This window comes from Heliangelus exortis, chromosome 2 (assembly GCF_036169615.1).
Source record: "Heliangelus exortis chromosome 2, bHelExo1.hap1, whole genome shotgun sequence".
NCBI classification, from domain to species: domain Eukaryota; kingdom Metazoa; phylum Chordata; class Aves; order Apodiformes; family Trochilidae; genus Heliangelus; species Heliangelus exortis.
The window spans coordinates 14,046,683-14,060,019 of record NC_092423.1 but is presented as its reverse complement, the minus strand read 5'-3'; the positions used below and the strand labels follow the sequence as shown (position 1 = coordinate 14,060,019).

The 13,337-nt window shown below is 36.8% G+C and overlaps 2 protein-coding genes across 15 annotated transcripts in view; both read left to right on the top strand.

Moving 5' to 3' along the window:
• CREM (cAMP responsive element modulator) overlaps nucleotides 1-8,780 on the top strand; it is a 30,408-nt gene extending 21,628 nt beyond the window's left edge. For 6 of the 13 annotated variants that reach the window (XM_071734805.1, XM_071734808.1, XM_071734802.1 and 3 more), the window contains 2 exons: nucleotides 5,796-5,952; nucleotides 7,662-8,780. In XM_071734805.1, the coding sequence (XP_071590906.1) occupies nucleotides 5,796-5,952; nucleotides 7,662-7,806 (302 nt within the window). In that variant the 3' untranslated portion in view covers nucleotides 7,807-8,780. Of the gene's footprint in view, nucleotides 1-1,590; nucleotides 1,750-2,437; nucleotides 2,565-2,606; nucleotides 2,631-5,795; nucleotides 5,953-6,802; nucleotides 7,059-7,661 lie in introns of those variants that run through there. The other 7 variants (XM_071734800.1, XM_071734807.1, XM_071734810.1 and 4 more) reach the window with 6 other exon arrangements.
• A 715-nt stretch (nucleotides 8,781-9,495) lies between these two features.
• The window catches only part of CCNY (cyclin Y), a 129,776-nt gene continuing 125,934 nt past the window's right edge, over nucleotides 9,496-13,337 (top strand). For both annotated transcript variants that reach the window (XM_071734797.1, XM_071734798.1), the window contains exon 1: nucleotides 9,496-10,059. In XM_071734797.1, the coding sequence (XP_071590898.1) occupies nucleotides 10,044-10,059 (16 nt within the window). In that variant the 5' untranslated portion in view covers nucleotides 9,496-10,043. The remainder of the gene's footprint in view (nucleotides 10,060-13,337) is intronic.

Genomic DNA, 13,337 nt, shown 5'->3' with positions numbered 1-13,337 from the left:
CTGTAGGAATATAGTTAATTAACATTTATAATTTACATACATTTTGCAGTTGACCATTCACCTAATATCATGATAGCACAGTTTATAATAGGAAAGCAAGATTCTGCTTAGTAATCTTTACACTTACGTGTAGTTTTATAATGTTTTTGAGTAAGTAGCATACAAACCTTATAATAATCATAGAAGTGAAAGAAAGAGAGAAAGAAGGGAAAAAAGGAGGAAAGAAAGTACCAAATATTGGTGCTAGGGCAGAAAAGATCTCTTTCAGAAATTTTCAGGTAGCAGATGTGTTTATATTTTTCCTAAAGTATTTGTTGATGAATCTCATGTTATAATGGATGTCATCACGTAAACCCCATGCTTGATATTTTCTGGTAACCTGAGATGGGGGAAAGGATTAGTAAAAAAGCATCAAAGGGCATTTAATTTGCTACAAATTTATATACACAGGCAAAATAAGAGGCAATTCTGACAGTCTGACAGTTTCCTAATGAAGGTTTGGGTTTTTTGCTATCTGAAGTAAAAAGAAAGTGTTTAATTATTAATGAAAATCAATGTAGAAAAGTATCAAAAACTCGTTCTGTTGGGATCTATGTGGGTTTTCATAATATGGTCAGTGATATTTGAGGTCTGCGGCTTGAATTTCTTGTGTGCTTCAGTTCTGATCTTCTGCTCATGATCCTGAAGTGGTCCTGTAATCACAGGGTGCTCCTTTTTGGCATTGCTGCTTCTATTATTGCTGTTCTTGGCATGGTTTCTAAGCTGATGAATTACCAGTCTGAATTTATTTATTACAGACAAAGAAGTTTGCTGTGCCCTACATACAGACCAGTGGCTGACTGGTCTGATAGTAATTTCATTTGGAATTACATAAATAAAGAGTAATTCCCTTAGAACTGAGTGTTTTAATTTTATTTTATTTTAATTTAATTTATTTTTATTTTGTTTTTTTTTTTAAACTAAATAAACCAGTTCTCTTGAACTTATTTTGAACAAAAAGGGACTGAAGGGAGAGGTAGCCCTTATCCAGAGTTGCTGTTCTGGCTATTACAGCATCTGAAATCTTTAGGTTGACTTACTTTGAAGCTTTCTTCAATCGTTTCTGAATCTTGTAACTGAAATTAAATGAGTGGATTGGGAGTCCCCCAACTCCATTCTCCACCCCCTCACCCTCCAAAGGAGCTTTAGCCTTTCCCTTTCCTATTTGTTATAACTTGTTAAGCTTTCCTGTTTTGCATGTCTGTCTGACAAGAGTTCTCTGCCTTTTTTTTTAGTAAAACTTCTCCAATCAAAACAATTGAATGTCAGTTTCAGCTCCCTATTTTCTATCCAGTCATGACTTTATCCTGATTAATTTGTGAATTCTAGAGCCACGTTTTCGTTTCTGTCAGTCAGTGCTGTGAATTTTCAGGTCTTGCTTTACAGCCAGCTTTGTGCCGAGTGCTTTCTGTAGCTTTATGAATAATTCAGGGGAAAAGAACAAAGGCTAGGTTTATAGAAATATGGAAGAGGAAGAAAAAAGGTTTACTGGAAACGGAGTTCTTTGGGCTGCAGTTTCAGTGAGCTGTTCCAGTGACAGAGCATATTAATGACAGTGGTAAGCAAGTGAGGTCACTGTGATGTCAGTGCTCTTGCTTGTAATCCTGCACATGCTTGCTAGTTTGGAACAGTTCATGCTGAGCTCTGGTAGAGGAACAGGAGAATCGTGTATGCAGAAACTGATCATGGCTGTAACAGGAGATGAAACAGGTACAAATTTTGTTAGTCTTCTACATTGTATTTTTGGATGTCTAAACAATGCTTAATTGGTATTTGTGACATTTTCTTCTGAACCTGTTGCCTTAACTCCTTTGTCTTTCAAATCTCGTACAAATAGCTTCTGGTTATATCTAATCAGTGTAGGCTTTCAGGGCATTTTTAACAGCTTCATTTTGGGGAAAAATAAAATACTGTAAGTGCATGAGTTCTTGCAGAGATTGATTTGGAGAGTTACAGTAATCTTTACTGTTCAATGCAGGATTTTGCTGAAAAATCCACCACTCTTCTTTTAAATAATTTTTTATTGTGGAGATTGTAATGCATGTTACTATGTTTATAATCTTTTTTTTTATTTTGTAGAAATGACACTGCTCTTTTGTTTAGCAGTGAACAGTTTGGTTTTGAGATCTAAAATAAGCTTAAGCATAGCTGTAAGACAAAGCTGTGCATTGTTTCAGTAGTGTAAATAAACCCTATGCTTTCAGTATCAAAGAAAATATTGAATGCAAACAAATTTTAAAAACAGTAATTTTAAGCATTGTAGCGCCGGCTTGTTTTCTCCTCCACTGTTCAAATGGTTTGTTCCTCAGCTAATTGAGTTCAAAAGGCTGACGTCATTAGATTTCCTGGAATCGTGTTGCAGTAGGGAACTGGAAAAGTTAAACTCCAAACAAGATACACATTGACGTCAGCTCCAAGTCATGCTGCGATTTAGTCAGTTCCTTTCTGCTTCGTCAATCGCCTCCGGCAGATCTGTAATGTTAACCACTTCGCTGCCGGAACCTACGTGCTGCTGCTCATTGCCGGCACTTAATTCTTTCACGAATCCAGAGATAAGTATCTTCTCCAAGTCCACGGTTTGGTGTTGTGTGGTGGGTTTTAGTTGTTTTTGTATTTTGGGTTTTTGTTTGTTTGTTTGTTTTTGTTTTTTTATACTCAAAATATATGATTCATGCCTTGTTTAGCCAGTTTCGTGGTGAAGTTCAAAACCCGTTGATAATCTGGTCCCATCATTATGACTCACAGAAGGGGAGAATAGCTGTACTAATAGGTAGCATTCATCAGGAGTTTTTTCTCCTGGATAGTCATTGAAAGAACTCAAGTGCAGGGATGCTTTCTAGTGTTTAGTAAGTTACCTTTTCCATGAACCTGCTGATAACTAGGTGGTTGATTTTTATTTTTATTTTTTAATTAGTTTCTCAGAACTTAATTTTCAAGCTTAGTTGTACTCTTCCAAATGTGATTTCTTTTTTTTTTTTTTTGCTTGGCTTTTGTTTGTTTCCTGTGAATAATTTCCTTTTGTTTGTAAGACTCAACTTAAAGCCTCAGGTTTTCAGTGACTTTTTACTCACTTGCAATTTAAGGAGGGAAAAAAAAAAAAAAAGAACTGGGAAATGTGTTAGGGAAATGCACCATTGTTGTTAACAATCTCAGTCCTACTTCTGATATTTTAGGAATCTCTATGCAATTTCATTAGAAATGGCCACAGAAGATTGGCAGTCTGGATCAAAGTGTGTAGGATTTTTGTCTCAGATGCTGAAATGGAAGGAACTCTTCTCTGTTATATGGATGTACATTGCTAGACTCCAACTATGAATTTTATAAAAGGGTATTTCATGCTCCCTGCTTAAAGAATGTCTTTTTTTGTGAGAAAACATTATCTTATTGTCATTTTTTGAGATATCACACAAAAAATGTTGCAGACTTCGAAATAATGGACTTGCAATGAGGTATGGTGAAGCACTTACTACTGCACAACTAAAAGATACTTTGTCAAAGCTACACTTTAAAATTTTTTTTATTTTTAAACCGCAGTGTCTGGGTTTCGAAGGCCTAACCAAACCACCAAGACGATTATTTATCTCAGTTATCATGCTGGCAGCTGTGTAAGTGAGCCAACTGTTAGGCAGAGACAGACACTCTTGGAACCTGCTCATGCTGTTCACCTAACATGTTGTTACTTACTCTGGTGGTGGCTGATCCCAGCTGAGATAGGACCTCGCCTTTGTTCAGCCGCCTATCAAGTACCACGGAGTCCTCTGAACAGCAGCAGCAGCAGCAGCAGATGTTTGCTGAGATCTGAGTGTGTGTCAGACAACAAAGTACTTGGTCTTGTCAGGTTGAGGCGACCTCAGTTATGGGTCTTTACCCATAGACTTGATCTACAAAATTATACCTTTGGATTTCTGATTCATTGTAGATAAAGCAAACAAAAATAATAGCTGGGGTTTTTTTGTTGGGTGTTTTTTGTTTGTTTGTTTTGTTTTTTGTTTTTTTCTTTTTTACTTGCTAATGAGATAAAAAGGTAGCTCTTACCCTAGAGTCTGTAAAATGTATGCAATGTGGTTAGCATAAAGGTGAGCCTGAAGTATCTAAAATTCACTTTTTATGTATAGGGAGCTGAGGTATTGTTCCACTGATGTAAGTGGGACTGCTAGCATATGTGGTGAACTTAAAGAAAGGATTAAGTAATTTTTTTATTTAGATCTATAAGAAAACCAAGCCCTGTATTCCTGGCAGCTGCCTGTTGGTGCTCACAGGGCTATCCTGGGCTGATTTCTCTCTCCCTCCCCCATCCCCTGGGGATTATCCACAGCCCAGGTCAGTTCACTGGTCCAGTTCATCTTGTAATTCCACAAACATTTTCACCAGCAGGATCGAGAGAGGGGGGAGGTGCAAAATGTTTAGGCTGTTAATGATTTTAAGATGGGGCTGTGGAATTGTAGTCTAAACACAGCTTTGATCCGTTTTTTTTTGCTTTTAATTAGTGAAGCATCTGCATGAACTTAATAAGAACAACAGTAATTTTTAAATTAAGTATAGTGTTTGGGTTTGGAGTGAGGTTTTACCCCCTGTATGGTATTTCTTTACCACACTATCCATCAGCCTCCTCAAAGTGTTTTTATCTGTATTTTATTTTTCTAAGTATTTTTCTATTATGTGCATATTGCTTTAAAGAATTAAATTATAAATTAAGTTTAGCATAACAGTCTCTGAAATGCCATCTTTGATGTTCAGTTTCCCTAATGACAAAAAATTAAGTTTCTTCTATGATAATATAAAACATTTAGGGAAAGAAATGGGTAAACAGTTGCATATAATTTGAAAAGGGATACATTTTTGTCTGATTTTTTTTTTCTGTGTCAGGAAAGACACAGAACTTTCACAGTGTTTAGAAGTTGGGGTACATCATATAGGAGCAAAGTACCCCAGGATACAGAAGTGAGGTAAGACTATCAGAAAGTTATTGGATCCAAATAACATGTCAAATTTCAGATATTGGGGAGATCTCAAAACTGGTAGGCTCAGGAGCAGAATCTGAACTTTTGCACTCTGATTTACTGTGAAGCTACAGCCCTTCTGTGCAACTGCTACCATCTCCCCTTGCCTACTAATGCTGCAGTAGCCTATTTGTGGTCCTCTTGCTCAAGGAATATACTCCTGTTCACCATAAGTTCTTGTCTGTTCCTTTTCATTTTGTCAACAGCAGCTCTCCCTGATTTCCCAAGGATTTTACCAAACTGCTGCTGTAAAGGGAGAGGGGTGGTAGGGATAGAACTGTTACTATTACAAGGAAGGAGGAGAAGGTTGAGTTCTGAAGAAAGATTACTCCTGAAGCCTGTTTATAGGGGTATATTATAGTTTATATACCCCTGTTTATAAGGGGTATTTTATAAACCTTAGTGGTTGCACCAGCAGAACCATCTTTTCTGGCACTGTGTAAACAGGAAATAAATGCGGATACTCTAATAGTTTTTCTCAAACAGTTTTCCCTGTGGTTTGTGAAAAGAGACATGTGGAAAGCTTTGACAAGCTTCAGACTGGCTGTCTAATGGGGTCACATGCTAAATAACTTATTTTACACTTTGGAAATAAAAGCTAGTAAGATAACAAATATGGTTGTGACATTACAGGCTGATGAAATGTTTTACTTTGCAGGGATACTGGATGAATCATCAGCAGAAATCTGTTATTTGCAGAGAGACTTGCATAGTTCTTTTTTTCTCTAAAGTTCAAAATATGATTCTTTTATGCAGCTGCCACTGGAGATATGCCAGCTTACCAGATCCGGTCTCCCAGTACTACCTTACCTCAGGGAGTTGTAATGGCAGCCTCACCAGGGACCTTGCACAGCCCTCAGCAGCTGGCAGAAGAGGCAACACGCAAGAGGGAGCTGAGACTAATGAAAAATAGGTAAGACTAGGTAACAATTCATAGTCAGCATTGAAAAAAAAACAAACCCCAAAACCAAACAAACCCCCAAACATTCTAATGAATTTTTCTTAAGGTCATGAGCACTGCTTGTGACTGATTGGAGTGCAAGAAATACTTTGTCAGTCAACCCACATCCTTATAGCACTGATTTTTGGCTGTTAACTCTGGAAAGTTAGAGTTGACCTTATCACTATGGATTTTGAGTTCTGAAATATGGTAACTCAGAAATTAGTATTATTGTTGTCCCTTTCAGGTAATTTTTATGAAGATCTGCATGTATACTTATTGTTGAATTTAAATTTTTTTTCCCCTAATGGCAGTAAAATTACCAATGTGGGTTTGTTCCTCTTGAAACATCTCAGCAAACAATTGGTTAGGCAAATACCTGAGCATCTAGAAGCTGTCTTAATGATGCTGTCAAGAGGGCTTAATCTGGGATGGAATGATAATTACAGACTTTCCTAAATCCTTGGCTACTGGGATAAGTTCTTGTACAGCCCCCCTGTCATTTTGTGAGGTGACTGTATATTTTTTTAGTAAGTTGGCATGGATGACTGTATGCTCTAAATACCACTCTATCTCTTTGCATTCTTCCTGCTATTCTTAGAGGACTCTTTTTTTCCTTTTATTTTTTTTAATACATAGCCACTGCTCTATCAATAGCAATTTAATGGAAGAAATAATCTGCTATGCAGATCTCTAATGCACTAAATAGCCACTTGCTTTATGATTGAATTCATGGTATTGCTTTGCTCTCATGCCTGGCCTTTGTTTTAAATTGTGAGGATCACTGCATTGTTGTGCCCCCTAATGTTTCTCTTCTCTTCAGTTATAAAACTAGCATCTATGCTGTCTCATATGACCTGCTGGAAAGTTACATTCTCAGAATTTGACAATTTATCCTGTTCCAAGAGTTGAAGGAATGGACTCCCAGTACTTCTAGAATTTCTTCTGGAATGGAATGCTTGTTCAGTCATATGCTTCTGAAAATGCTAGCCAAAGCATTTAGTTTTAATATAACACAATTCCGAGTAGAGCTGTGAGAATGGCTCCAGACTGCCAGTAGCCAGCAAAAAAAACCAAAACCAACAAAACAACCCAAAAACCAAACAGATTGAGGTGACTGAAATGTGTTCAGGTGGACAAATCTAAATTGCATTTGTTTGGACTTAAATTTTACTGTAGATTACACTATGGTAAGAAAATTACAGCAGGTTGCAAGCTTGGAATCTAGCTTTTCATCTGAAGAGAGTAGTTATTCTTGTGTTTTCTGAAAGTGAGTTCTTTTGGTTTGGCTTTAAGGTTTTGATTGCAGAAGATAATATTCCTGGTAAACATGCAGTATGGAGTGTGACTGGAAGAAGAAATGCTGCTTTCAGTCTTAACATTTAGGACAGCTCAAGTTAATGCATTATCATTTATTCACTGTTTTTCTAAGTCCCTCTGTGTATTAATTCCATCTTTGTATTTGTTGATGCTGAATTTGTTCCAAGTTCTAGTCATTTTGGATTGTATTTTAACCATGTTATTATTATGGCTGTTATCTGCTGTTCTGTCTGTGCAATCCAACAGTTGTTGTTGTTGTTGGTTGTTATTGTGGAACTGCAGGGATTGCAGGTAATTTTGTTTTTCCAGTCTTTGCCATGTTGTGGCTGTTCCTGTAGTCATTTGCCTTGTATTGGTTCCAGGGAAGCTGCCAGAGAATGTCGCAGAAAGAAGAAGGAATATGTCAAATGTCTTGAAAATCGTGTGGCTGTGCTTGAAAACCAAAACAAGACTCTCATTGAGGAACTCAAGGCCCTCAAAGATCTTTATTGTCATAAAGCAGAGTAATTGTCTTTCATTTGGACCTTGTTTATTATGAACTTTAATCAAGGCATGAGAGGAAGCAATTCTACAGATTGCCATATGAACTTGAGAAAGAGACACTTGAGGCCCTTGTGGAACCCAGTTTTGCTTAGTGTTTTCAGACTGATTTGGGAAATATTCCAAAATTTGGAATTTTATCATAGTCTCCGTACTCTGCTGAGCTTTCTAATGGCATGCAAATGGCTTTTTTGTTTGCACTTTTTACTTCTGCTTTTTGCAGGGAAGCTGCTAAAGAATGTCGGCGTCGGAAGAAAGAATACATAAAATGTCTGGAGAGTCGTGTTGCAGTGCTAGAAGTTCAGAACAAGAAACTTATAGAGGAGCTTGAAACCCTAAAAGACATATGCTCTTCCAAAACAGATTAGTAAAAATATTTATTTTACTGTGAACTGACTAAAATATGTCCAGTTGCTTTATAAGGCAATACATAGCCAACATGAATTATGGCTTTCTCTTTGTGTCATTTATATTATATTCCAACTTTTAACATTCCTGAAATGCTTTCCTGCTTTTTGTAAATTCATAGCTAATTTCAGGTTTTTCATGCTCCTCCCTTCCATCTCCGAAGGACGCAAATGTTAAAAAAGTGTAACAAAGTAAAAAAGCACATAATTTCTGCAAGCTGTTTCTTTGCCATATATTTACATACTACTTTTTACATGTTACTGAGTGTCCTGCATAAGCAAAATATTTTACAGTTGTTTTAGATCAATCATAAAGATAATGCATCTAGTAATACAAGAAAATCAAACAACCTAGGGTATCTCAGGAAAGAGTTTATAAAAGAATGTTATAATTACATGTATGTACTAGCATACTAGTCTACAGATGATTTTATGGCATATTTTTATATTAGTTGCTTTGTGGAAAAACGTATTGTATTGCTGTCACTGAGTGCCATGGTTAAAGATAGTTTTTAATAGAACCATGTTGTTTAATCTGTGTAGTGTCTGCTTTCCTTTAAACATCTGGTTATTTGAGATGCTTTAAAACTCGTAAGTATCTGGAAGAGGACGAAGGCAAAAAGCCTAAATTCATAAACCTAAACTCATGTACACACCTGAAAGAAGCTGTCTTTTATGTGGCTACTTAGTTTTTCTGTAGTCTATAGATTATTTGATTTATTAGAGGTCTGTGTATAAAAATTCAGTTTTGCATCCTGAATACTTCATGTTCTACATTCTTGACAGTTGAAGCCAGTTGCCTATAGCAAAGGCTGATGGTGTAGTTCTTTTCACACTTTCTGCAAAGTACTGAAAGGAAATAAAGTTGACATAAAGGATGAAGCTTTCTAGTAAGCAGCAACTATCTCCTGATCCACAGGGTTCCTGAATAGCCTATAGGTGAGAGATGCAGATTTTTAATAATAAACCCATGCTAAAGCTGTATTACAGTTCTGGTAAATGTAGTACGTGGTTATGCAGAATTACTTCTGGGTATTTCTTTAATTCAGAAACAATCTAATTGATTGTTGGCCAGTACAGTCTATGAGCAGAGTGCTAGGGGGCTTTGCTGGAACTAGCAGCACCATTGCCTTACTGATGTGTTAGGAAGAAAAGCTTAATTCCTACTCAATTGGCTCTTTGGGGGGAGAGTGAGAGGGTGTGCTTGTGTGTGTGTGTGTGTGTGTGTGTGTGTGTGTGTGTGTGTGTGTGTGTGTGATGGATTCATACCATTATTAAAGTCACTGGGATTTCTTCACTTAATTTAAACTGAAGTCACATTTAACCCTATCTTCACTCATGTTGTTGGGGCAGTGTGTGTGGGGGGATTTTTTTTGTTTGTGAGTTTTGGTTTTCTGCTTGATGTTTTTATTTTTAATCTGGTTTTCTTTTAGCTTTTCCAAATAACCTGAAATAGACAAGATAACTTTCTGGAATCTTTTGAAAACTCTGCTGGGTACCTAGGTGAGACCATTTGTAAGAAGAGGTAGTGTATCTCATGTCCCACAGCTACATCAGATGTTTTGAAGAGGAAACAGGCTGCCTTTTGGACCCACTGGCTCTGCTTCAGCTCTGAAACAAAAGTAAAATCAATTGCGAAACATCTATTTCACTGTGAAAATACATATTAAGTGCTAGTCATCAAAGGTCAAAGGTTCATCAGAGGAAAGCTGGACAAGATAACTAGAGCCTGTTGCAGCCTCTACCCTGCAACAAAAGTATCCAGCAAATTGTTCATTGTGGCTCTATCACTAGAATATGCTTTCAGTTACAGGTAGGCATTGCTCTTTATGCTCAAGAGATTAGGTTGGAAACTGTAGTGGAAAGGAATTTGGGCACATGGTGGATGTCTCTCCAGTGTACAAACTTCTCTTTATCTGCCCAATAATACCTGGTACTAACTGCAGTTAGAAATTTGATAGGCAGAATCTTTGTCCGTTTCACGTCTGTGTATTCTACAATAATTTTTCTAGTGGTAATCCTTTAAAGACAATTAGTATTTATTTTTTATTTAATTGCGGGTGGGAGGGTGCTTTGTTAATAATGGGAGCTAAACCCCAATTCTCCTAATGTGTTTGGTCATTCTGAAAAACTCTGTTTGATCTGTTTATTTGTATCAGGGAGAAGTACCCTTCTTCAGAAAAGTCAACAAAACCTGGGTCATTTAGAGTAAGACTAGGAAAAAAGAAGCTTTGGCATACTCTTTCAGGCTCAGTAATTCAGTTTGTGTCCAATTACCAAATATATCAGACACTGAGCTCAAAGTATTTTCCTCTGTGACAACAGCTGGGAATGCTGTCCCTTTGAGTTTCTTCACATCCTATTCTTTGTATAAATTGTAGATCAGTCCCTTTTCCTAGAAGTACGATCATCTAAAGTTGTGCAGTGCAGGCATTCAAACTCTTAATTTTTGTGAAAGGTCTGTGCTGTGGCTGTCTATCACATAACCTAAGGAGGGAGTATTGGTGGCTGTTGCAGTTCAGGTGAGTACTGGGACTTGCCATCTGTCCCCATTTTACTGCTTCACTTCTCAGTTGAACAAGGCTTTGTATTCAAGTACTCTTTCCAAGTAACTTCTTGACCACAAGATCAGAAATGACCTCTGTTTTGTAGTGTCTGTGTATTATTGTTTTAACTGCCTTTTCCCACAGTTAGGTGCAATTTCTACTCTGGGAAAAAGCAGTTGCTAAGAACATACAAACAGCAACTGAAGAAATGTTCGGTCTTATCTTATTTGATGGTTATGTTAGTGTCCCATTTGACAAGGCTGGGAAGCACCTACCTCTGTAATAAAAACTTAGATCTGAGCTTTGGATACCAATATAATTTCCACAGAAACCTGATTCCAGTTCAGATTTGTGAAGTGCAGAGTGCTTGGTGTGGTGCTGAGAGAAAGGCCTTTTGAACACAGTTTTAAGTAATATAGAAACAATAAATGAGTTTACTTATTACAAGAGAATTTGAACACTTCAAGAGAATTTGATTCATCAGTCAGGAATATTGTTCTTTTCAGTACCAGAAAGAAAGGCTGAAATAATCATGATTTTTGTTCTGTAAAAAATATTATATCCCTGTGGTATGAAACACTTCTCCCTTGCTGAAACCATGCAACTGTTACACATTTATTTGAGACAGAGAGCTAGAGGATCTGCCTTTACATTAGCTGTACACAAGACTACATGTATGTTAGGGTTTTTTTATTTTTAAACAGAATTTCGTGTATGTCAGGAGAAACAGTCTCTTAAAAAATGTCTTCAACTTCCTAGAGTTGTGGGCAGTGAGGAATGTAGCAGTCAGCTTCCTCGTTAGGTACAACTTTGAGTCATAGCTGTTTTCTTTTCCATCTCCATCTAAATGGAGTTATAAAAGAGAATACTCTTGGCTATTCAAGCAGAGCTGTCTCTTGACAGTCTAAAACAGCCAAGGCTGTTGTGACCTGACAAAATAGGGATTAAAATAAGTATGTTACGAGACTAGGTGTGGGTTAGGTTTCTTTGTGATTTTTGGGTTGTTTTGGTTTGGTTTTCTTTTGATTGTTAGTTCCCATGGATTTTTGTTTGCAAGAAAAATAGTAGTTTGCCTGCCTGCATTGGTACAGTCCTTAAAAGTGCAAGCTCTTGTCTCACACTTGGTTCACCAGGGTTTATTCTTCCATTCTTATCAAACATAATCACTGATCTGTTCTGTTATCCTGCAGACATCAGTGTAATAGTATAATAGTTCAGTGGGATCTTTTTTCAAAGAAAACAAAAAGGTCTGCTCAGCTGGTTTGGATTGACTACTTTTGCCCACAGATTTTTTCTGCTTTATCCACTTGGTATTTTATGCATGGGTGTATACATGACAAGAATGTATTGAATGCTGAACTGTTAAGCAGCTGATAGAAGTAGCTGCATTTTGGTTGTCAGCATTCCTGTATGAAATAATGTCTTATGGGGAGTGGGTTAAATTTAGTTGGAGATGTGAGATGGTACTACGAGGCTTTTCTGGATGAGGGATAACAATGATTTCATAATTTCAGCACAAGTTCTGTCAGTTCTAGTACTTGCTTAACTAAAAAAAATAACAAAATGAGTTAGTTAACTTTTAGGGCAATTTGATATTATCTCATGCAGACTGGCAATGGCAGCCAGTAAAAATGAATTTATTCTTCTGTCTCTATCAAAGCTTTTCAAGTCTGTTTTCTCAGGTTTCTGTTTTTTTCTACTTTTGAGACAGCTTCTTTATTGCAACTTACTTGTTAGACATACGAAGTCTCACAGAGAAAGAGGGTAATGTGAGAGCTGATTGCCATGTGTGTAAACTAAGGAAAAAAATAACATCATTGTATTCTGTAGAGCTGAATGGGAAAAACAGTGAAGGAAGTGTCTTTGTTATGGTACCTGATGAGGTTTTTCCTCTCCTTTAATAGCCATATCAGTGTATTTGGGTGTGATTAATACATCTTGTGTATGGAATTATAAGCATAAAAATGTCACAATTGAGAAGTCTGGCTACCTAGCCAGGTCATTGTTTTTGTGGTTTCAAAAATATAATTTCCAAATGGCCTTGACAGAGGCTTTTAATGATCTCAATTTAATGTGTTTGTGGTTTGGTTTTTTTTTTGTTTGTTTGTTTTTTGTTTTGTTTTGTTTGTTTTTTGTTATTTTGCTCATACCAGGTAAAAGTTGCAGGAAAGCTGTTTGAAAACACCAGTCTGGACCATGAGGTCTTCTTTTTCTAAAGTAATTCTCTGAGAAGTTGGTTTTGCTTGTTTGTTTGTTTTAATTTATTCTTATCTCAGCAAGGTATTTATCACATTCCTACCTTTCAGTAATTCTTGAGAAAGTGAGAGAAGTGCAAGCACATTTCTATATTTAATGCAAACTGGGGTGTTGTTCTTGATGAGATCGATTTGGAAGAGCTAAATTCTCAGAGATCCTGGCTGTATGAACTAAAATGTTTCAGAACTTGGTCATCTTCCATACAACTAGGAAAATGTTTAAATCCTCACACACCTCCCTCTTTCCCAGTAAACCACTCAGTTACCTCTCAAGTCTGGGGATGAGCCAG